General features: G+C 51.8%; 1 protein-coding gene across 3 annotated transcripts; it reads left to right on the top strand.

Moving 5' to 3' along the window:
- Window positions 1-2,655: 2,655 nt before the first annotated feature.
- On the top strand, window positions 2,656-23,382 carry ITGB3 (integrin subunit beta 3). Of its 3 annotated transcripts, XM_021542300.4 has the most exons (15): window positions 2,656-3,060; window positions 7,715-7,800; window positions 11,943-12,135; window positions 14,052-14,304; window positions 15,011-15,173; window positions 15,760-15,921; window positions 16,079-16,174; window positions 16,339-16,428; window positions 16,815-16,949; window positions 17,572-18,001; window positions 20,175-20,397; window positions 20,661-20,761; window positions 20,883-21,002; window positions 21,989-22,155; window positions 23,048-23,382. In XM_021542300.4, exons 1-15 carry the CDS (start codon window positions 2,955-2,957, stop codon window positions 23,114-23,116), a joined length of 2,394 nt encoding a protein of 797 aa, XP_021397975.3. In that variant the 5' UTR covers window positions 2,656-2,954; the 3' UTR covers window positions 23,117-23,382. The 3 variants fall into 3 exon arrangements, with proteins under 3 accessions (XP_021397975.3, XP_085418279.1, XP_085418280.1); XM_085562153.1 differs by lacking the exons at window positions 21,989-22,155; window positions 23,048-23,382 and adding an exon at window positions 21,109-21,206 and having other exon boundaries at window positions 2,816-3,060; XM_085562154.1 differs by lacking the exon at window positions 7,715-7,800 and having other exon boundaries at window positions 2,996-3,060.
- Window positions 23,383-24,152: the final 770 nt, after the last annotated feature.

Consider the following 24,152-nt stretch of genomic DNA (forward strand, 5'->3'; position numbering starts at 1 on the left):
GACACCATGAGCCAGGGTGTCCAGCTTGTCAGGCTTACTCCTATTCCTGCTCATCCCAAGGTTCTGCCCATAGGACTGCCATGTCCAAGCTTCCTGGCTTTGCCCATTGGCATTTGCCTGGAAATCTGTCTGGACGGCCCAGAGTAGCAGATCACCCCCAAAGCACAGTGTGAGGACTTTGCCCTGGTTTATCCACGTACATACTGGCTTGTTTCCTTTGCCCAACCTTCTAGGGGATTTTAATAAAACAAAAATGACGATTGATGAGTTGTAGCTCAAGTCAGGGACATATGGCTGGCTGAGGGTGGCAGGCAACTTGGCAGGGACAGTGTCAAGTGATCTTCCTTTTAGACAGCTGGGATCCCCTGATCTGCTGCTGTGACTTTACGGGCTCAGACCTGTTCAGTTCAGGGTTTACTTGTTGCATTTTCCTCCTTGTTCTGGATTTGGTATTTCTCTCCAGGTTGCTGCCCACTCTGCTAGGGCAGTTGAAGCAGAAGTTGTGCATGAAGGAGGGGAAAACCCTGATCCAAGGAGCATCTGCTTGTGTTTAACCTGGGACAATCCCACAGGAAATCACAGCATATACCCAGTGCCCCAGCCTGACACTGGGGATCCTCTTCCTGCATGCTCTCAGACTGAAGGACTTTCTGCTCCCTCTGGTGGCTCCAGATCCAGCATCTCCTCTCCCAGCACACCCCAGCATGGATTTGGGCTGCACCCATTGCTCCTGGGTCACAGCCTGTGGTGATGGGTCAGCTAGGGCTCCCAAACACTCCCCTGCTGGCTTCTGCCTTCATCCCACCAGGCACCCCAAAATCTGGAGCATCCCACTGTCTATTATGCAGTGCCTGGAGGTAGCATTGTGGAATCTTGGAATGGTTTGGAAAGAACCTCAAGTCATTCTAACACTCTGTCATGGGCAAGGACATCTGCTAAACCTGTCCAAACTGTCCTTGAACACTACCAGGTATGGGAATTTCACATCCCAGCAATGTTTTCAGGACAAGCAGCACCTTCTTGCAGTTTGCAGGGGAATTCCACCCGAACATCTTGGACTGAGTTAATTCCATCCTTGTCCTCAGGCAGGACCAGCCCAGGAAAGTGAAGACAGGTCAAACACTTCATTTTGTGACTTTTTCCTTTTTCTTTAGCATTTTTGCACCATGCTGAAAGTATCACAGCCCACCCTGGGTAAGGGATTCCAGGACACACAGGGTAATATGTTGTTTGGGAGCAGCAGCACTTGCCAGTTTGGGGAGCCAGGAGCTGGGTAGAATGAGTCCCTGGTGAAGAGAGCCTGGGAGATGGATGGCAGGTTGGATCTGGGGGTGTGCAGAGCCAAACAGGATGCCATAGTCCTCTCTAGACAATAAAGACTAATGTTCCTTTCCATGAAACACTCAGACATGGTCACAAGATGACACAGCACAGCATATGGGGACAGGCAACCGTGTGGGCAGAAAGCTCCACATGATGGGAAAGGCCATATAAGCAGGATGTCAAGGAAGTAAAATAAGGAATTTAGATGCCCTAAAACTGGCTAATGGGGTCTGCCGTGAGATATGGCTCCAGGTTTAGGATTTGTCTTAGCCAAGGTACAGCCATATTTGATACTGCATGAGGGTTGATGGGCTTCTCCTAGTCCCCTTTGCCAAATCTTCATTAACAAGTCCTAGGGAAGCAATTGGATTCCAGTTGGACAGTGATCCCCACTGAAGAGGACAGCAGCATCCTCAAGGTTGGTGAGGCAGTGTGGAGAAGCAAAGAGGGGCCAAAACTTCTTTTAAAGCCAAGGAAAGTCCCCAGGTCCTGAGGAAGAGTCTGTATTGCTACTTCATCTTCACAAAAACTGTTACCTCTTGTGGACAGCTGCCAGGTCTGGGACAAGTGCTGTTGTCCCCATCTCCCAGCATGGGGCTGTGGCTCTTGTACAGCTCTCTGCACATTGTCTCCAGGATGTGTCTGCAGCTCTTGGCACCCACAAAAACTTGTATTCCACAGCTTGGTATTTCTGTGTGCTGGGTTGTCTTGAGCCAGGACTGTGTCATTATTGCCCCCAACCCTTGTCAGCTGGTGGGATAGAGCATCCCAGGGAAATTACTCCAGCCCTTCTCTCCATTTTGCTCCCAATGTGTATTCCAAGTGCCTCAATTTCCCCAGCTTTGACTAGGACCTTGGTATTGCAGGGGAACAAGGGGTTTGTAAAACACCTTCAAGAGACACCCACAGGCAGTTCTGATGCTTCAGTGGGCTCAGTGCCTATGCAGATCCCAATCCCTGGATTTGTTCAGCACAGAATCAATTCCTGAGGACACAGTGGGGAAAAAAACAATACAAGTGAGAAGAAAATCAGGTCCAAATTATGTGACCCCAAGCTGAGCTTCCCTCCCTTTGAGATGTCCAGGTTTATATCCAAACTACTGGCTCCATCAGGTGCACTTCCTGGCTGGGTCTCCCTCAGCTCCCAGCTCTGCTTTAGCAGGGATATTCCCTCTCAGGTGAGGGAGCTGAGAACCCACACTTTCGTATTAATGTACATTTCCTCTATTTCTCCTTGAATCCTTGAACTCCAGCAGTTCAGACGGGGTTTAAAACCAGCTGCCTTTCAATAGTTAACAAAAGGAAGGAGTGAGCAAGGTTTTGTAAGGAATTAAAGCCAGGCGGAAGAGTCTATGTGAAAGAGCCTGTTACGAGCTCCGGGGCTGCAGGTCACCAGTGCCGAGGGAGGACTCGCTGCCAGGGTTTATTTGGTCCTTGTTTAAGCCGAGAGAGCGAAAACCTCATAAAGAGCTGGCGGCAGAGCGGGCGGGGACACTACGGACTCCGAAGTGACGAGGCAGCAGTTTCCTCCAGCCGCCCCACTCGCCGTGTGTGTCATTCACCCAGCCCTGTGATTCACCCCCTCAGCCGCTAAAAGCCTCCAGCTACTCCAGAGCCGCTGCCCATCACTCATGGAGGGGCTGGTCCAAGCCGTCCCCCCACTCCGGGGTTCAGACAAGATGGATCAACTTTCCGTGACACTCGGGATCCTGCTGCTCTGCGCTACTGGCAGCTGGGGTAGGTTAACTCTGTCGCTTCTGTCACTGCTTATAGCCATTTAGTGAAGATGTTGCCTGTTACTTCTACAAATCCCAGGACTTTCTGCATTCCCAGGGTCTGTGATTTCATGGGAAAATCACTCGGAGGGGGAGCTGGCAGCCTGAGCTGCAGCGCATTCCCACATAGGAAGCACTGCTCAGGCCGGTTGGGCTTCATCTGGGTCGGGGCCAGGAACTTCTATGTTAAAGAATCAAGACATACTTTAGTGGGTTATTCTTACTGGATGTGGTAGATCTTACTGGATCTACCTGCTCTGTGTTTGGCTCTGGTTACTAGTTTATAATGCAAGGACTGGGGTGTGACTTGGGCTTCATCCTTTATAAACAGAAATTCTCTGGGAGAAATCATGTCAAGTAATCCCTCCCAGTGTCAGGACACTTTAAGGGTGCGGGTGGGGGGGCGGGGGGAATTATGCCAGCATTGCTGTCCGGTGTTATTTTTCTCATGGTTTTTTTGATGCTTTTCTTTAAGAAATCTGATTTCTGGCATCATATGATCTCAGGATAAATGTAGTTTGTATTTTTAAAAAGTTCTCAAATGTCAGAGGTACAGAAAAGCCTGGAAAAGCATTATGTCCTCTCCAGGTGTGTTCCTAATGACTAGGCCTGAAAGGAAATTTAAAAATGGTGATTTATAAATTGGTCACATTGTTTTCACGGCTAGACTTGGGATTTGGAGCAACATTGTTCTGTCTAAAGAATTCCAGGTTTTAGTGAATTCCCAGGAACAGCCTGAGGCTCTGATTTGCTGCCGGATGGAGCTGTCATTAGAACAGGACATGGGATAACCCCTGCAAGAGTTTGAATTCATAGAGCTGCAGTTTGGGGCTGTGCACATATCTCTGGTGCCTGTGCTCAGTTTGGGGCATCCCATTCCCAGGAAGACACTGGCAGGAAGGGAAAGGTTCGAGAGAAAAAACACCCCCAGAATGGTAGGGTGGGGATCTGCCAAGAAAGCCCAGCTTCTTATCACTTAGTCAAACGGAAAGGCTGGAGAGGATGTGGTTTGTACATTTATCAAGTTTCCTCAAATGTCTTTATCAGGGTTTCTCTGTGCTCATTCTTGCTCAATTTGGCAGAGGGGGAAAACAAAGTGTGTGGCTGCTCCTGCACCACACAGAGGTTACACTGGGACTGAGTAATTTTCTCCAGTCAGGACAGGATGATGCTGAGCCACAGATATCTGGGGTGCTTCAAGTGCATTATTTCCCTAAATTCAATCCCAGATTGGATGGGGCTTGAAGCAACCTGGGCTAGTGGAAGGTGTTTGTGCCCATGGCAGGGGGTGGAACTGGATGGGCTTTAAGGTCACTTTCAACCCAAACCAGTCTGGGATTCCCTGTTTTCACCTCTCTGAGGACCACAGCTCTGCCTAGCCCCAGATGGGTGGTTCCCATCATTCTGTGCAGTTTATCTCCCATTTCCTTGTAGTTCAATGCGGTGGTGTGTTTTTCTTTCATTTAATATTAGTTTAAGATTGCTTTTTTTCAAAAATTGGAGTCTTTAGGATCAGCTCATTGTGTGAGAGCAGCTGCTATCATGGTTTAAAAATGCAGGTTTTGTACTTGGGTGTATTAGTTTTTATGGCTAGGAAAAAAAAAAAACTCCAAAGATGGGGAAAAAAGTCACCAAAAAATACAGAATTTGTCAGTATAGGCTGTACTGGGATGGTGTTGAGCTGCTCACAGCCAGGTAGTGTCTGAGTCTGGGAAGGACTGCCAGGCACTCACAGGGCCAAAACCTTAGAGGACTCCAGCTGCAGCATCTTTCCCATCTTTCACATCCTCCACCTCCTCCATATCCTCCACTTCCACCCATCTGTGCTTTTGTTCCAACATCCTTACAAGGTCCTTGCTCTCACAAAACTCTCCCAACACTGCATCCCTGCATCCAGCCATACAAACGGTCCTGGGAATGCCAAAAAAGGAACATTTCCCCATGTTGGGGGTGTGCAGTTGCCTGCTCACAGCAGGACCAACTTCATGTTTGGATGGTCATAACTGCCCAGGCCCTGCTCCATCCAGCCCCATGGAAATGCAGCCAGGAATGGCCCTGTGCAGTGCTGGAGATTGGTTCCAAGGAAGGGAAGGGTCCTCCATCCCCAGGAAAGTGTCTTGGTTATGGAGTGATGGACACCATAGGGACCACAGGGCTGTGTGAATCTGGGAGCAGATACAGACCTCCAGGGACCCCCCAGGCAAAGCCACCAGCAATGGCGTGGTGGCATGATGTGACATCAGACCCCAGGGCAGCCTTGGGAATGGCAAAATCCCTCCCACAGGGACTTCCCAACTGTAGCCCCACCTGAGCCCAGGTGCAGCTCCCCAGCCATGACAGTGCTCTGCCTAGGTCTATGTCCTTCATTCCAAAATCCACGAGAAGACTGGATTTACAAAGAGAGGGGATGCCAGATAAAGGATCCCTGGGCTTTGGGGTGGCAGCAGAAGGAGAGGAAAGGAAACCTTCAGGGTCCAGGGGCTGCACACAGGCAGGAGGTAATTTGCACCAAATGGTGAGGAACAGATGAGCTTAGAGAGTTCTGGGGCTCCTTAGCCACAAGATCAGATTTCACAGCATGAGGAGGCACCCTGGGGCTCTGCCAGCAGACATGACCCTGGAATCCTTCACATGGAGTTTTAGTGGAACCTGATCTCATTGAGAGCAGGGTTAACACTGCACAGGGGAAACTGAGGCAGGAAGTGGCTGAGGGACTAGGTCAAGTCACAGGGAAAACCTGTTTGAGGCAGGATTTGCACTGGTGAGTCCCACGTCCTGGAATCCCCATGGAGTCCTTGCCAGCTCTGCCCTTCCCCAGCAAGGTAGGTGCTGGGGCAGAGCCAGATGACTAAACCAGATAAAACCCACCATGACAGGACAAAATCCACACTGGCATTAAACAGGAGCCTGTCCTATCCCTGAGAGCTGTCTGGGCAGTGCCTCCCTACTTCCCAGAGGGCTGAGCTGGCTCCCAGCTGCACAGCACAGCACAAATCCATGGCACATGCTCTGGCTGCAGCCACCGGCACTTGGCAGGGCAGAAGGGATTTCACATGGACGCAGCAGGAGCCAGTGAGAGTCGTGGGAGGTGATGTTGTCGTTGCTGTTTTCAGAGAGCCTTTTGCCTTCCCTCTTCCTAGCCCTGTCCACCCAAGGATCAGTGTTGCTGCTGGCACACTGCTGAGGTGGCAGGAAGCACCAGAGACCAACGTGTCACTCTTTTGGGCAATGTTACATTTAAAATCTGTCCCATCCTCACATGGAGCCAGGTATTTCAGGGTATGATGAGAGTTCTGGGCATGGGTGCCACCCCAAAACTGGTGCTAAGCAAAGCACTTGGGCTCAGCCTTTGGTTTAGTCTGGGACAAGGGGGAGCTGCAGGTATCAGAGTTGCGATGGGGATGCTCTGGGGCACATCCCCAAGCAGCCACTGGCCCCTGGGACAGCCACAGCCTGTGACACTACCCTCAGATAGACATTCATGCAAACACACACACACAGGTGTGAACTCATGTGTACACTCCCTGGCAGGAGTTCACAGTGCTGTGTTGTGGTTCTGCTCAAAGATCTGATGATGTTGTTTCACCATTTCCTCTTTCTGCTTTGTGTTCCATTTCCTGTGGTTGTGGGACACTGCTGGGACAGTGCTGAGCAACCATAGGGGCATACAGGGCAGAGGGAGAGGCTCTAGTGCACACTACTCCCAACGAGCATCCCCCAGGCTCCCTAGGCTGCAGCGTGTCCCAGCCAAGTGGGTACTTGGCTGCAGTTTTCTCTGCCCAGGGAATCCTAAAACTGTCAAGATGCTTGTGCCCAGGAGGAAAGAAGAGCCAAGGGTGACACCATGGCAGCGATGTCCCAGCCACCTGTCACATCAGCCGTTGGCAGCAGGAACTGTAGGGCTGCCCACTCTGGTCTGTGTCAGAGGAGCTCCTCCTGCCCCTGAGCTCCACGGGCATTTTGTGGCCCTTTAATTCTCCCCCACAGGCTCACTGGCCTCTGACCTTCAAGACTGCTAGCAGCAGGTATCTCCCAGAGTCTCCACAGCAACTGACAGAGCCCAAGCTTTCCTGGGACATTGGTGCCAACTACCACCAGCACATTTCTGGACCTGTACTGTTTCACTCCTCTCCTTTCCCTGGATTTGAAGCCAAGCCAAGACCAGCCACTGAGTTTAGTGTCTGCTCAAGGTGTCAAAAACCACCCTGGGTCAAGGTGATGGGAAGAGGCAGACAATCCCTGGCGGGGCTGTGGGTACCATCCTGCACCCTTGGGAATTCACTCTTTCTACTCCTGCTGCCCCAAAGTGTCTGCAGGAGTGTCGGCAAGGATACATGAACCCCCTGCCAGGGGGCTTCACTCCAACACCCATGTGATGCTGCAGGGGTGAGAGGACCCATTGAGGAGCTGGGAGGTAGGGAATGATGCTCAGCCTTGGGCAAGATGAAGCTTAGCTCATACCAGGCTGGAGAGAGCAAGGAGGCAACATCCAGGGTTTCCAGATGGGCACAGGGATAGAGAAGGGTCCTGGTGGGGCTCTGGTGCTCAGAAGCTGGTGGCTGAGCACAAGTGAGTTTGGGTTCTGTGGGCTGTATTGCTCTGTTTTGCTGTTTCAGGGGACAACATCTGCACCACCCGTGGGGTGAACTCTTGCAAGCAGTGCCTGGCTGTCAGTCCCCTCTGTGCCTGGTGCTCTGCTGAGGTAAGAGCTGGGGCCTGAGCAGGGCCCTGAGAAGGGCAGGGGATGTAAAGGAAGGGAAGAACCTTTGGGATGAGTCTAGGTTACAGCCACAAGCTCAGTCTCCATCTGTTCTCACTATATCTAAACAGATTCCTTGGTGGCACCTAGCTGAGACCTCAGATCAAGGCACTTGGTCAGTGGGCACTGCTTCTGCCCTGCTCCAAAAATATGCCTCTTATCTCCGAGTGTGTTGGTGGGACCTACATTGAGCTGGCTGGGAAATTGTGGTGTTTCTACTAGGAATTGACTTTATCTTTCAAATAATGTACATTTAAAAAGTTGGTTTGCTTTCTTTTTGCTTCTTGGAAACCTGTTGTAAAGCACTGGTTGAAGGAGCCTAATTCCTGGAAGGGCTGAAAAGGAAAAGGGGCCTGGAAGGCCTGCAAGGAGGAATTGAAAATACTCATCAGAAGTTAATGGCTGGGTTTTAAAGTCTTTTCTCATTAGAAATAAGGGGAGAAGACAAGGTGCCTGGTTTTGGTTGCTGAGCTAAAGTGGATGTGAGTGCTGAGCTGTGGCTCTCACATCATCCGGTTTGGGTAGGTGAGAGCCAAGCAGATCTGCCACGTTGCCCTCCAAAAATGCTGCCCTGGGGGTTAATCCATTGGGTAAGAGGAGGGAGTTTCCCAAGGGGATGGGAGAGGAACCTCAGGGCAGAGCCAAGGGAGGTGATGGGGATGGGGAAAGGTGATTAAACCCTCAAGGCTTTCCTTGTTTTCTCCTTCTGGAGACCCAGTTCTGTCAGCTGCAACTGTGCCCATAATGCCTACTGGGACTTGGAAAAGATCTGGGAAAAGTGATCCAAGCTGGAAAACTGCTGGATCATGCCAGCAGTTGTCTAATGCTTTGGGATCAATGCATATCCAGAGGGTAGGCCTCTGGCTTGATGTGCCCAACAGATCTTGGCAGCTTGGCATGTGGTGTTAATAGAGATGTTTGTGCCAATCTTATCTCCCGCAAGGAGTGGCTGAAACATGCAGCTTGATAAGGCCTTGCTTCCCTCTCCATTCCCCCTCAGTAGCTGGGCTGGGCTCTTCCTTCCCAGCCACTGATCCTGGGCTGCACTGATGATTTGACAATGCAGAGGGAGCCGTGATGGGCTTTTTTTCCTCCAGATCAGTAAAGGTTTCCAAAAAAGGAAATATTTCCAGTGCTGCTCTGAGCTGTGCTCCCAGGCAGACACAACAAGAGTGAGGGAGCCATCCTGCTGCTAGGCCCAGCCCCCAGAGAGCTGGGCTGCACACTCTACTCAGCAACTCTGCCTCCAACATCTGGACCGCAATGTCTTAATTTAGCAAATGAGGGTATTTTCTGTGTGTGGGTTTGTTTAATTTCCCTGCGGTGGGAGAGGGTTCTGATACTGCACCCCCCCCCCCACCCCCATTTTTAAAGGGACAGTGCCCATATTTGTGCTCCTTCTGCTCCCACTACAGCCCTTTTCCACTGACACTGCCTTCCCAAGGAGCCTGGAGTGATGATTTACTCTGCTCTGTCGGGTTTTGGATTGGAGAAGGATTTCTTTGTGGTCTCTTGTGACCACTGACCCCCTGAGCATTAATCAAGAACAGAGCTGAGTTTTATTTATTTTTCAGAAACCTTGACACACCACCGCACTTGACCAATCTTACTAACAAATAGATGTCCTCATCTGCTGTTTTGGAAAAAGCCAGCCAAGCTGTAACACTGAGACGTATCCCTAAAATCCCTTTGGAGATTATTGTGACAGATCCTTCAGGGTCTCACCCACCCAAAATGTTACCCACTCTGGGTCTCTTGGAGGCTAGACTGGACCAGATTTAGATTTCAGAGAAGCTGCTGGGAGTTTTTAGCTTAATTTGTGGTGGTATCTGTGCTCTGAGTGCTCCCAAGAGCTGTCCTGAAGAGAAGCTGATGCTGCATGTGGTTGTGTCCGAGATGAAAACAGGCTGCCACAGGCGGCCACCCTGGGAGCTCAGGGATGGAATTGGCTCTGCCAGAGCCCTGCCTGACTCTGCCCTCACTAATCAGCTCTGGAGGCAGTAATTGGGATAAAATAATCAGGTTTCCTATTCTGAAGGGAGCATGAGCAAATGTCTGCTTTGCAGTGGGACAGAGAGCAGGGAGAGCTGGTGAACGTCTCTGGGAAGGGCTGTGGGATGGTTGGGATAGAGAGTGTGCACACATCTCCCCACATCTCTGTGTAGGGAGCTGATGCCATCAGGTCTGTACTGACAGGGAATGTGTTTCTCATGGATGAAATTCCTGTGCTATGAGTTTGTCACCACCAAGCTTGGGCTACCTCTAGGTCACTCCTAACTAGGGGCTGTGCCCCAGGTGTTGAGTCAGCAAAGTGGCAGAGCCAGGGATCAAAAACTGGGGGTTGCCAGGGCCTTGTAGCCAAATGTCCCACTTTTGTGGTAGTTTTTGTTGTTGGAGAGGCTCCTGAAAGTCTAGAGTCAGTCACTATATTTAGGGCTTCAAAGAAAGGGAAGGATGCAGCCCTGGGATTAAACAGTTCCTCCATGGAAATCTCACAGCAGGAATGATGCTGCTAATCCCATAAGGTGCCATGAGGCCTCGGAGGTTCTGGGAGCTCCCTAGGATCTCCAGGTATTACTGAGCATCATGGTTAAAACCCACCTGCCCAGCATGCCTTTCACCCACATATTTTTCCAGTGATTTCCCTGACTGGAATGTACGTGATGATTGATGGGATCTGGAGTGAACAAGCCACCCCTTCCCACAGTCGGAGCCCTGTGTAGTAAGCTTATGGGTGGGTGAGTGTGAGGGAGCTAATTTGGAGGAATGACTCGTCCTCCTCTCTGTCAGCACACTGTCTAGGCGGGGGCAGGGTAGGAACACGCCTGCTGATGTTTTTTTTGGCCATTGCTTGGCCACAGTTTCCAGAGGGCCGTGGGCCAGCCAGGGCCTCCTGACACCATTTGTGGTTTTCGACTCATTTGCATAAAGCATACAAATTCATCCCTGGGTTCAACCAGCTTGAACCCAGTTCAGGGCAGTTGATATCCTGTATGGGAATTTCTCTAGCACTGGAAGGCTCAGCACTGGATTCCAGCATCCCAGGAGCAGGAAGGGCACTGAACCAGCCCCACCAGGACTTGTGCCACCTCCCTTTGCTGTAGGAAGAGGCTGTTGTGGTCCTCTGCTGGAGGATTCTAATATAAAAAGATTTGGGCTGAGGGAGGGAGATAAAGAATCCCTTTGGAGGGGAGGGTGGGTGCTTCCTGAGCAGGAATATGAGGCAGCAGATCACAGAAGTGTTGGGCTGGGAGACAAATTCCTCCCATATTTGTCTTCATAAGCAACCAAAGAATAGGAACCCTCCTGAATGCTCTGTGATAAGGATGAGGAGCCAGAATCTTTCTAGGAAAGGAGGGACAAGGCTGGAGCTTACCATGACTCCACACTTTGTGCTTCCTATCCCTGACAGGCTTTTCAAGACTTCTCCCGCAGCCTCAGTGCCTTTGCACTCTTTCACTCCTTTTTTGGTGCTCCTTTCCCTGGTTGGCTCCATCCATTAGGAAGCTGGAGAGCTGGAGATAAGTCTGATCCACTTCCAGACAGGAACTGAGCACTGCTCTGTGCAATGAGCTCACCCACAGTGGACACACTCCTTGCTCATGGCAGGATTTCTGAGGGCCCATATTGGAAAAATGGGGGGAAAGGTTATTTGTCTTTTGTCAAAGTAATAAATAATTTTAAAAGTCCCACACTGCCTCTACCCAGCTTGCCATGATCACATTCTGCCACACCCTTCTCTAGCCATCCCAGAGAGATAGGATTTCCTTTTAGCTCTGCCAAAACCCAAACCTAAGGCTCTAGTTGCCAGGAGTCAGGAGGAGGTTGGCAGGGATATGCTATCCATCATTCCTTGGCAAGGGCTGATGGGCTTCTGCAGGAGTTGCTCCAGCAGGAGCTGCTGATCACAAATCCCCTCTGTCTGCTGCCTTCCTCAGGCAAGAGACCGTGTGCGCCAAGAAGCCTTTGATCCTATTCTGGAGTTAGACATGACAAAGCAGGGGCTCTCCAGGGAAAAGGTGGGGACCTTTCTCCTTCTCCCAGCATAGTCCTGGGAGACTCCTGACCGTGTCCCTCCCCTGCAGGTCTGGGCACACTCAGCCCCTCGCTGTGACCTTCATGCCAACCTCCTGCACAATGGCTGCGGGCAGGACCACATCGAGTTCCCCAGCAGCAGTGTCACCATCCTGGAGGACCGGCCCCTCAGCAACAAGGGCTCAGGGGGGTCCACCACCACCCAGATGAGCCCCCAGAGAATACAGCTGAACCTGCGGCCAGGTAAGAGCCCCCAGACTGCTGCAGAAAGGGGGAGATGCAGTGGGAATAACACAAAGGGCTCAGAGCCATCACGCTGCCTCACTGGCCAGGGTGGTTTTGTGTCCTTCGGGGTCAAGGCCAAGCTGCTGGCAGCACAGAATCCTCCAGAACATCTCTGGTGGGCAGTTGAGCTCTCTGATCATTGTGTTCATTCTCTTGCCTCAATCCTGAGGTATTTGAGAGGCAGGATAGGATGTGACTTAAACAACACATGGGGTATGTTATAAAGCCATTCCGACCTGAGGCACTGCTGCTGTGCTCAGAATGCCTGCATGGAAGTCAGCTCATACCTAACGAGCCACAGAGCAGCTATCAGGGTTGGGCTGCCACCAGATCCTTGTAATATCCCAGGCTCTGCTCAGCCAGGCAGGCTGGAGCCAATTAACTGCTCTGGTCCTTTTCCAGAATTCAGGAGTTTCAAGGATGCTAGGCAGGAGGCAAAACTATAGGGTACAGGGACTCTGTGTACATCCCTGGGCATGGGCAGGAGGAATCCTGCCCCATTGGAAGGATAGCAGGCAGAGGAATCCCCACACAATCAGGACATGGTGCTTCTAAGTGGCTTTTGTTCTCTTTAGGTCTAAAGGTTGTTGTCAGGAGGCAGGTGAGTATGCTGCTCTGAGTGCTGTAGATCCCTCTTCCTTGGAATAAAGAGGAGAGACCCCCAGCTTGATACCATCTTTGCCAAACCAAGAAGGTTTGGCATAAGCCATCTGCCTTGGCTCATGAACCAAGACCAAATCATGAAGGATACAAGCTGGACAGGTCACAACTCATGTCCCACAAGCTCAGGATCCTCATGGTTTCAGCTCAGTGAGGACAAACAGCTGCTCTCTAAGCACAAAAATGGGACTCCTGGCTCTATGGTGGGTTCCCAGCACAGCTGGAGAGGGGATGGAGATTTTTGGGCTGTCATAAATTTTGAAACTTTCTTCATCCTGAAAGAACATGGCATGCAGATTTAGACAGAAATGTGAAATTAATAATAATTTAAGCTTAGTTAAGGCCTTTTTTTCTGAACATGTGAGGTGTTCTGACAAGGCTGCAACTGTGCCCTGGGTTATGTTTCAAATAAACCTTTTCAAAGATCAGAAGAAAGGACCTATGTCTCTTAAAAATGCAGAAAGAAAAGGTCAACTCTAAGTGTTTTCAGCTTTTTTTTTTTTTTTTTTTAATGTGCAAAAGTCATCAAAACTGGGATGTTTCCCAGAAGGTTCTTTCTAAGGAGGTTTTTGTTTAAATGGAAAATGTTTCACCAAAATTTTCTCAGGAGGGGCTGGGAGACCCAAGAGGAGAGAAAGGGAACTGGGATGGGGGAGGGTGCAGAAAATGGTCAGAGTCCTTGGAAGCTCAGAGAAATCCGAAGAAGCCTTGCAGCCTGCCTTGTGATCCCTTTAAGACCTGCTGCCCGCACACTGGGGGTTTCCCTCATTCCATCCAGCTATTCCTATAGGATATCTTGAGAGGTCAACCCTGGACAAGAAGATCTGCTCATGTTCCAGCACTGAGAGTTTAGGAGAACAGGAGACATAACCCCCATCTACCATAGAATTCCAGAATGGTTTTGGGGTTGGAAAGCACCTTGAAGACAATACTGTTCCAGTCCCTGCCATGGGCAGGAACACTTTCCACTAGACCAGGTTCCTCCAAGTTCAATCCAACCTGGCTTTGGACACTTCCAAGGGGTGCACAGCATATCTCCTGTGCAAGCACCTGACTAAAGGTTTTTTTCTCTCTGTCTAAAGGTAATATTCTCCTCCTAGAATTTTTAACCATCCCCTTGGGTTCCTGCTGACCCCTCCCCCTTAATCCTGTGGTGAGCCCCCCTCCCCCTTCCAGGAGATGAGATCTCACTCTACTGCCTTGTCACTTTGCAGATGACTCCCAGGTCTTTCATGTCCAAGTGCGTCAAGTGGAAGATTACCCTGTGGACATCTACTACCTCATGGACCTGTCTAACTCAATGAAGGATGATCTGAGGAACATCCAGAACCTGGGCACAAAACTGGCCAGTGAGATGCGTAAGCTCACTAGCAACCTACGCATCGGCTTCGGGGCCTTTGTGGACAAACCCATTTCCCCATACATGTACATATCTCCTCCAGAAGCCATCAAGAACCCTTGCTATGAGTAAGTCCAGGTTGAGGGAGTCCTGTAAGGGCCAGAAGTTGATGGGACATCACTGAAATGTGGCTGGAAATACACTTTAGTTGGCCAAGAACTGCAGCCCATAGGAATGACCTTTGTTTGAAAGGTTCCTGAAAGGCTGTCTCCCATGGGAAGGACAACAGGCTGGAAGAGAGAGTGTGAGGAGGAAGGAATGGCAGAGGTGTTAGGAACTGAATTCATCCCCCATTCCCTGTTCACCTGTGCTACTAAGGAGCGGGGTATGCAGAGGAGTGCAGTTGAGCCTGAGAGGAAAATAGGGGAGTGGAGAAAGTGGGTGCCTGATTCTGGACAGGGTTTAAACCTTGGTGCAATCTGTGTTCTGCTGGCACAGGGAGGAGGAGCAGGTCTAAATTAGAAATATCATTATCACAGGAAAGCTCTTGAGGGAAAAAAATTGTGTTATGTTTTCAAAAGAAATATTGAGGCTGGAAGAAAATGACTCCTAAAAATCCCAGCAGAACTGAGGCTGGGAGCTGACCTGAGCCCAGTATCCCTTCAACATTAATTTTATTTAAAACGTCCTTCACCAGCCTCAGGCTCTTTGGAGGGCATTGGGTCCCTCCAGCACATCCTGGGCAGGACCATGGGATGTGGGATGGCTGTAGGGCAGGAATGGAAGCTGGAAGAGCCTGATGAGCTTTGTGCCCTGAATGCTCTCCTCCCACAGGATTGGGGAAACCTGCCTGCCCATGTTTGGGTACAAACACGTCTTGTCGCTCACGGATGAGGTGACTCGCTTCAACGAGGAGGTGCGGAAGCAGAGTGTCTCCCGGAACCGTGATGCACCTGAGGGCGGCTTTGATGCCATCATCCAGGCCACTGTGTGCGATGTAAGGGGCAGGAAGGCCTGGCTGGGGTCAGGAAAGGGTCACCAGGCTGGGCCAGGTGGGCTGGCAGGGGCCAATCAATACCTCCAGGACATGATCATAAGCCTTGTTGAGTTGTTGTATGACTGATTTCTGTAAAGGGTGAACATTCAAGTGAAACATTTCCAGCCCAATAGTCAAGGGAAGAGCGGGATGCTCATGGGATCATGACAGGGGAGAGGAGCAGAGCAGGTGCTCGGGAACAATCCCATGTCAGCTGTGCAGTGACCAGTCCAGAAGGGACAACACCTCCTCTACCTTCACCTTGGTTTTGCTGGAGATCTTGCATCCCTGAGTCATTAGCCACGTTAATTAACACTCTAACCAATTAAAACTCATCTTCGACCTACGAGCAGTCCATGCCCACCTTCCAGACCCTACACTTTCACAGCACTTCCCTGTGAGAGCAATTGCTTTGGTTCCCTGTGCAACAGTTGGTTTCTATGGCCAAGCCATGACCCCCTGGCACAAAGGCAGCAGTGGGGTGCTGGCACATGGGACTGCCCTCAGCATGTGCTGACACATGACTGGGAGCTGCTTTTCACTGCAGGAAAAAATTGGCTGGAGGAATGATGCTTCCCATCTGCTTGTCTTCACCACGGATGCGAAGACCCACATAGCACTGGACGGGCGGCTGGCTGGCATCATGCAGCCCAATGATGCCCAGTGCCACATCGACAAGGATAATTTCTACTCTGCCACCACCACACTGGTAAAGCCTGACCCAGGCATGGGGTTGTGGAGAGCACAGAGCATTTGTTGGGTCCCCATGGGATAGGAAAGATGTTTCAGCCATGGTTGGAGAGCATGATGGGGACCAAGGTGGTGGAGTGTACATGTTCCTAGGCTATAGCTCTTCTCTTCCCCAGGACTATCCCTCTCTGGGCCTGATGACTGAGAAACTCTCACAGAAGAATATCAACTTGATCTTTGCTGTCACAGATACGGTTGTTGGCCTCTACCAGGTACCAGCTGCAAAGCCACCCTCCTAGGGGGCTGGTGGGCCATGGGTACCTGGACATGGCTTGGTGGTCTGTCCTATCAAACTCCCATGTTCCTGGATAGGGTTTTGCCCAGCCATAGCACATTTACCCATCACAAACATAACATGTTTATGATATTCTTACAGAACTACAGCGAGCTGATCCCAGGCACAACCGTGGGCACCTTGTCCAGAGATTCCAGCAACGTCCTGCAGCTCATAGTAGATTCCTATGGGGTGAGTGTGCAGTGTGATGGCCCCACAACAACACTCTCCCTAACAAAACAGCCACTGCTTCCCACTGCCAATAACCCACAGATTTGTCAGCTCCCCCAGTCCTAAGCATCCTCCTTGGAACAGCTGTGAGCATCTGCTTCCAACTATGTGTGCAGGCACCCTGGGGGCAGGAGATCACTGTGTTCACTGCCTGTCCTTTCCTGTCTTGAAAACTTTTCCCTGTAGACAATGACATGGTTGAGGCTTGAGAAAGACTTGGGGCACTTGGCACCTTTCCCATGTGCATGGGAGCATCACTGTGGTCCTGGGGGCAGGGGAGGACCTCACCAGGGCTATGCCCTGCCCAGCCTGTGCTGTGTCTTCATCAGTCCTCTCTCCTTCCCTAGAAAATCCGCTCCAAAGTGGAGCTGGAGGTGCGTGACCTCCCTGAAGAGCTGTCCCTGACCTTCAATGCCACCTGCCTCAACAACGAGGTCATCCTTGGGCTCAAGTCTTGCATGGGGCTCAAGATCGGGGACACGGTGAGGATCCCACGCATGGGCTTGGCTTTTCTCCCCTCTACATAGCAGCACTGCCAGGTCACCTGTTGCTCTGCACCAGCACCACGTGCTTGTCCCATGACCTCCCAGGTGACACGGACCCTGGAATTTCAGCAGTAGACAGAGAGGGGTCCAGCAGGGTGGGTGCAAGGAGGAGAATGCTTTTTTGAATCTGCTGGATGCAAACTCTGTGATCTCTCTAGCTCAACCTGGGCTGCTGCCCTTTGGGTTGGAAAAGCCCTCTAAGAACATCAAGTCCATCCATTAGCTAATCTCTGACAGGTCCACCACTAAACCATGTCCTTAAGTACCATATTTACAGGTTTTTTTGAACAATTTCAGGGACAGTGATTTTACTTCTTCCCTGGGCAGCCTGTGCCAGAGCCTGACAAACCTCTCAGTGAAGAAATTTTTCCTAATATCAAACCTAAAATTTGCTTGGTTACTGTGGCAAGCACATTATCTAGCCCACATTGTGCTGGGACAGCTTTGATAAGCTTTGATGAGCCCAAAGAGAACTGGTGGCTCCCATTTCTGATCTCCTTAAGTTGGGGCATGGACTGGAGCAGGTACTGATATCCAGACACACACCTTTGCCCTCCAGGTGAGCTTCAGCATCGAGGCCAAAGTGCGGGGCTGCCCCCAGGAGCAGCAAAAATCCTTCACCATCAAACCTGTGGGCTTCAAGGACAACCTGACGGTGGTGGTGAACTTTGACTGTGAGTGCTCCTGTGAGAGCCACGCCGAGGCCAACAGCCCGTCCTGTAGCCATGGCAATGGCACACTGGAGTGCGGCGTGTGCCGCTGCAACCCGGGGCGCCTGGGCTCACACTGCGAGTGCTCGGAGGAGGAGTACAACCCCTCACAGCAGGACAACTGCAGCCCCCGGCCAGACCAGCCCCTGTGCAGCCAGCGTGGCGAGTGCATCTGCGGGCAGTGTGTGTGCCACAGCAGCGACTTTGGGAAGGTGACGGGCAAGTACTGTGAGTGTGACGACTTTTCCTGTGTTCGCTTCAAGGGCCAGATGTGCTCAGGTGAGTGCTGGGCTTGGCAGGGAGGCAGCTTAGGGCTGTTTAGGCTGTCTGAGATCATGGGCAAGGGACACACCAGTCATTTTGGGGCTTGTCTTGTGAGTTGTCCCCATCTCTGACTTGTTCAGCTGTCCCTGCACCAGCCCTGGTCTGAAGTGATGCAAGAGAAATTACTACCTTTTGAGCACTGATATCACCTCCTGTACCTGAGAGCTGGGAGTGGGGATAAAAAGAAGCAGGTTAAAAAGAAGGTCTCGTGGGGCCGGTGGGGACCAAGAGAAGCAGTTCTGGGGTGTACAGGTCAGGGACCTTGCTTGACTCATACAGCTCAAACACATCAGAAGTACTGCTCTCCAGGAGGAAACCCCAGGGTGGAGGGGGAGGGGTGGGGAGAGGTGGGTTTTATCCTTCACTCAGTTCTGGAGACTTCCTATTGGCAAAAGTGTTGGGGAAGTAAATTCTCCCTCCTTGCTGGCCTTACAGCATCTCCCCTCCTGAATATTCATCTCTGCCACATGTTCCCAGACTTTCCCTCTCCAGTCCATTTGCTTTCGGTACTGGAAAGAGAGGACCAGGTCCTTGGGTTCTCTGGTTCTCCTCCCAGGGAAGAAGCCCTCCTGCAGAAACCCCATCCCAACAGCAGTTCCGAATGTCCTGATATGCCAAGGCCTCTTACCCACCAGGAACCTTCATTTAAGGTTCCTTCCACCCACATCTCCATTAAACACTGAAGGTCTGAATGAATTGCGATGCGCTGCCTATCTCATGTATTTAAGGGGTATGAGAGACGTGACAATGCGTAGGAATGAGGCATGAAACTGTGGCACGTTGTCTCCAGGAGCAGAGAACCCCAAAACTGATTTAAGAAGGGAATGGAAGAGGGGCAGCCACTCCCATTCCTAACCCCAGCCTCCCTCTCTAAGCCCAGAATAGGTAGCTGCTAATAGAGTGACAAAAAAAAGCTACCACTTTCCTGCTGAAATCCCGAAAATCTCCAGAAAAACATCAGTAGCCAAAGCTGATTCCACTCCACTGGAGCCCAGCCTGGATGAGGTGAAAACCTGGGGCCAGATGACACTCAATTCTTGCTCCCTGATGTCCCCAAATTGATCCCACCTGTCCCTCAGGCCAACTTCATGGCTCACACTGCCTCTGTGCTGCTCAGATTGATCCTTTATCTTAACATCCTGCTGATAATGGAGGTTGAAAACACTGGGTTTCCCCCACCCTGAGTAGTCAGTAGTCCTTGTCCTCAAGGAGCCTGTTCCTGTTTGAACAAGGGCTGCAGGTCCCCAGGATGTGTGAAGGGCAATGATGAAGAGCTGCCCCTGACCAGGGTGGGCTGTTAATTAACCTGAACTCTCTGACCCCATTGAGCCACTTCTCCCCAGCCTACCCGTCTGTTTCCTTGCCTTGTCACCCAGCGTGGCACTATTTTCCTGTGACTCAGCCCTAGTTCCTCATTAATGGGGTTATACATTTATTTTACATGCGGTGCCTCCAAAGCCATGGCCAGGACGGTGCCCAGCTGATCCTTCACAGGGAGCAGCATTCCCAACGTGTCCCACTGTGCTCGGGGCTTAGGACAGGTCAGCGCCTGCAGCTTCACAGTGTTTCCACCACTTGTTGTGTCTCGTCTTTGAGATGAAATAAACCACAATCCCAATAGCTCCAGGGTTTGGCAGGATTTGAGCATGCCTGTCTATCTGTTTGACTAAACCATTCTCAGTGAGCGTGTGTACGGCTTTTCCCAGCAGTCAGCTTTCCCTGTCTGGTCCAGGCGTGAGAAAGGAGTCAGGCTTGGGGCCAGATGTCCTGACTCAATCTGAAATTCAAAGCCACAGAAAGAACTTGACTTACTCAGAGACAGATCTAAAGGAGCATCTCCAGTTGGTGCTGCTGGAGCTGGGGCAGCTTAGCCTGAAATGTGGGAGTTTGATCTTGCTTGGGTGGGATAAGAGGAGTGTTTAGGACATGGTGAAGGTCTGGGTTTGGTGTGAGCTTCTCTGTGTCCCACCCCGAGGACAGTGCAAAGGAGTTGTCCTAGGTGGCCACTCTGCCTTGCAGTGCCACAGAGGGTGAGCTGCCACTCTGGTTCATAGGAATCCATATGGGGAATTGCTAACAGGCTCTGTGGAGACACTTAAGAATTCTGATGCCTTTTGGTTGTCCCCAGGCCACGGGCAGTGCAGCTGTGGGGATTGTCTGTGCAACTCAGACTGGACAGGAGACTACTGCAACTGCACCACGCGCACTGACACCTGCATGTCCAGCAATGGGCTGGTGTGCAGCGGCCATGGCTCCTGTGTGTGCGGCCGTTGCGAGTGCACCCAACCCGGCTCCTACGGAGACACCTGCGAGAAGTGCCCCACCTGCCCGGATGCCTGCACCATCAAAAAGTGAGAAAGATCAGAGGGCTGGGACAGGTCATACCACATTGTGGGCTGGCAGGGAGCTGGGATAGGTCATATTCCAGTGGGGAGCTGGCAGAGAGCTGCAAAGGGTCATGCTGCAAAGGGCAGCACTGAAGGCTGGAGCTCTCACTATCTGCAGCCCAGTAGGGTTGGGACTGCTGTGATTTCCACAACCTGAAACTGAAAGGTGTGACAGTTCCCTGAGGAGAGCATGGAAAAGCTCACGGTACCTCCCTCCTTTTCCACAGGGATTGTGTGGAGTGCAAGAAGTTTGAGCGGGGAAAGCTAATGGAGCAGCAGTCCTGCAGCCGCATGTGCCGTGATGAGATTGAGACAGTGCAGGAACTGGGTAAGAGGAGACCCAACCCCTGTCCTAATACGTGGTAATCCAGGGGGCTGTGTATGCCACATGATTTCCCTCTGTGTGTGCACCCCTCAGCATGGGGACTCTGAGCCTCTCCCTCTGGCAGGTGACAGGGGCAAGAATGCCGTGAACTGCACCTATAAGGATGAGAATGACTGTGTGATGAGGTTCCAGTACTATGAGGACTCCAGTGGCAATTCCATCCTCTATGTCATCGAGGAGCCTGGTAAGACCCAGCTGCCATGCTCAGGCTGGGGGCTGCAGAATGTACTGTGCTGGGTTTCTGTGTGGAACAGGGGGATGTTGAGTTCCCTTTGTATCTCCCACTCCAGCCAGGCTCATGAGGCACCACAGCTGGGGGCTGAGAGGGATTAAAGAACTTTTTTGTCCCCTTCTCAGTGCCAGTGGGCCATGATTTCCTGCCTCTCAGGTATCACATTTCCTAAGTTATTTCATCCCCTCACTGAGGCCAAGGATGGGGGCTCAACCTTCCCACCGCCTTGATCCTGTGTTTGACTTTGGGGGGGGGGGGGGTGTTTCTTGGGAAGCAGATAGGAAGAGGCTCCCATCAGCAGCCCCAAGGTCTCCACTGACCTCAGCTGAGCCTGGGAGTGTGTGGCTGCAGATCCTTCAGTAGCAGGGCCATAAAGGCAGCCACTAGCTCTCACTGCAGCTGTCTGCCAATGGCAGGGTACAGCCCACACTTCCCAGCCTCACATCCAGATGGGAGAGGAGAAGCAGGGTGAAGGCCGGGTCAGTGTGCAGAGGGAGCAGGAACAGCGGAGGCTCACACTAGATCTCCCTGCCCCCATTTGCCAATTCAGTGTTGACACACGGCCAGAGGCTGGGGTGGGGTGACAGTGGGCTGGTGGTTTGGGGCAAACTTCACAAGCACAAGGACTTGGCCTCCGGTGTCACCCCCCCACGTGGGTGGACCTGTGATGCCCCTGATCTAGCTCGAGGCTTGGGTACAGACCCCCACCCTACAGACAGGTGCTCAAGTATTTTGGCACAGGTGCCCCATGGATGGGATCCTCCTTCACAGAGCCTGCTGTGCTCAGGATAGAGGATCATGCTTGCTGGCAGAGGAGGATGATGCCCTCCTAAGATCAAAGGAGCTCCATGTACCCATGGCCAGGTAGCCCCAGAGCTGCTTTAAGTTGCCCTGGGGGTGCTGAGCTCTCCTTAACCCTGCCCTCCTCTCTGCTCCAGACTGTCCAAAGGGGCCAGACATCCTGGTGGTCCTGCTCTCAGTGACAGGTGCCATCCTGCTCATTGGCCTCACTGCCCTGCTCATATGGAAGCTCCTCATCACCATCCATGACCGCCGTGAGTTCGCCCATTTCGAGGAAGAGAAGGCCAGGGCCAAGTGGGACACGGTGAGGGGCAGTGGATTGTGTGCTGGGCAGGAGTCCCAAAACCCTATAGCTTCTGCCTTGAAGGATCCAGATCCCAGTGCTCCTGGCATGAGAGCCCAGCTGCTGTCTGTTGTCCCATGACATGGTCCTTAAGGGCCAGCTTGTCCCATTCCTCTTTAAAGCTTGGGACATTGTCCCAGCCAGGACTCAAGGTGACACTGCCAGCTGGGACACCCCTTCCCTGAGCCTGCTGTGCTCTCAGGGGCTGTGCACAGGTGATATGAGATGTCCTAGATTATCTTCCCCCCTCCAGCACATCCAAAGCACCTGTCAGCAACATGACCCCCTTACTCACTACTCACAGCAGTGTTTCCATCCCATGAGTGAGGCAGAAAGTCCCTCCTGCTACAGGATGCTGGAAAGCACTGAGGAACCCCAAGCACAAGGGAGGGGGTGGGACAGCACCGGTACCTGTCCCCCACCTCTCCTCCATCTCCTAACCCCCTGCAAAGGGATGGGATGGGATGGGATGGGATGGGATGGGATGGGATGGGATGGGATGGGATGGGATGGGATGGGATGGGATGGGATGGGATGGGATGGGATGGGATGGGATGGGATGGGATGGGATGGGATGGGATGGGATGGGATGGGAGGCTCTTTCAAGAGGTCTCTCTCCTGAGCTCCTGCTGCTTTTCCTTTCCTCCACAGCAGCTTTTCCCTATTCTGCCCCATAAAAACTTATGGGGAGCCATTAAACTGCTCATCCAAAGCCTTGAGTGGAGACAGGGATCCACCACTCCATGCTGAGACAGTGCCTCAGTTACCCCAGATGTTAAGTAGAACAAAGGCAGATGCCAAGCAAAGAGCATCAAAGTGATGATGCTCTTTTTCATCTTCCTTCTTTCTCCAGACCCATAACCCTTTATATAAAGAAGCCACATCTACCTTCACCAACATTACATACCGTGGGAACATGTAAGGACTGCAACATCCAGCACTGGCCATGGGATCAGCTGGTGATCCGTGGGATCTCCTGGAACCCAGTTTATAGAAGAGCTTGTTTGTGTCTGCCTGTGTGAATGACTGCATGTGATTTAACAAGTCCCTGACTGCCTCCAACCCATATTGTCTGTCACCCCACTGTAACTGCAGGGATGTGCTTTCCATGGCAAACCTCGGTCCTTACCTCAGCGGGTTGCTTGCAAAGCCACCAGCCCCCCATACACTGAGCACAGAGAAATGGGATGATCTTTGTCAGTCTGTGAATTCTTTGGTGCTCATCGGGCCACAGGAATTTCAGAAGCAGCTGCTTGAACCACATGCTGAGCTGTGCTCTCCTCCACAGCCTGTGCTGGTGAAGCTCTGACCGCTCGGAATCCCCTTCTGCACTGGCCTTGATCCATCTGGGCACAGGGACTTTCTCCTTCAGGACAGGGCAGCTGCCAGCAGGCAGGAGCCATCACTGGCTTTGGGGGTTCAGGACACTGCTTGAGCAGCCCAGCAGCTCCTTTCTTCTTGCAGCCATATGTCACTGGTGCTGCTGTGACCCAGGGTGGTAAAAAGCTGTGCCCCACATAACAGTGCCCTCCATCACTCCCTCCAATGCATTCAGTCTGTACAACCTGCCAATTCCATACAGGATTAGCTGTGCTAGTACCAGCTGCAGCCTTGGTTCAGCCCCTGGGATGGCACTGAGTTCCTCCTGTCTGCCTCCACTGTCCCCATGCCACAGCACACATGGATGTCCAAGCAGCTGCTTCAGGAGGGTCATGATGCCTGATATCCCTTGAGCCTGACCACCTCTCTCCCCTTACTGTGTTTTTTGGACTGTGTAACTGCAGCATCCCTGGACTTCTGTGTAGCTCAGGGTTCCAGAAGAGCAGGCAGGGGTCAGGCTATGTCCTGCTGCCTGAAGCTGTGTGTCACCCGTGGAGGAAAACAAAGAGCTGTCCCAGGGGCAGTGCTGGGCTGTAACAGTGCAGCTACCTGGTCCCTGCCCTGCCAGAACACATGGC

The sequence above is a fragment of the Lonchura striata genome, chromosome 27 (assembly GCF_050655825.1).
Source record: "Lonchura striata isolate lonStrDom1 chromosome 27, ASM5065582v1, whole genome shotgun sequence".
Taxonomy (NCBI): domain Eukaryota; kingdom Metazoa; phylum Chordata; class Aves; order Passeriformes; family Estrildidae; genus Lonchura; species Lonchura striata.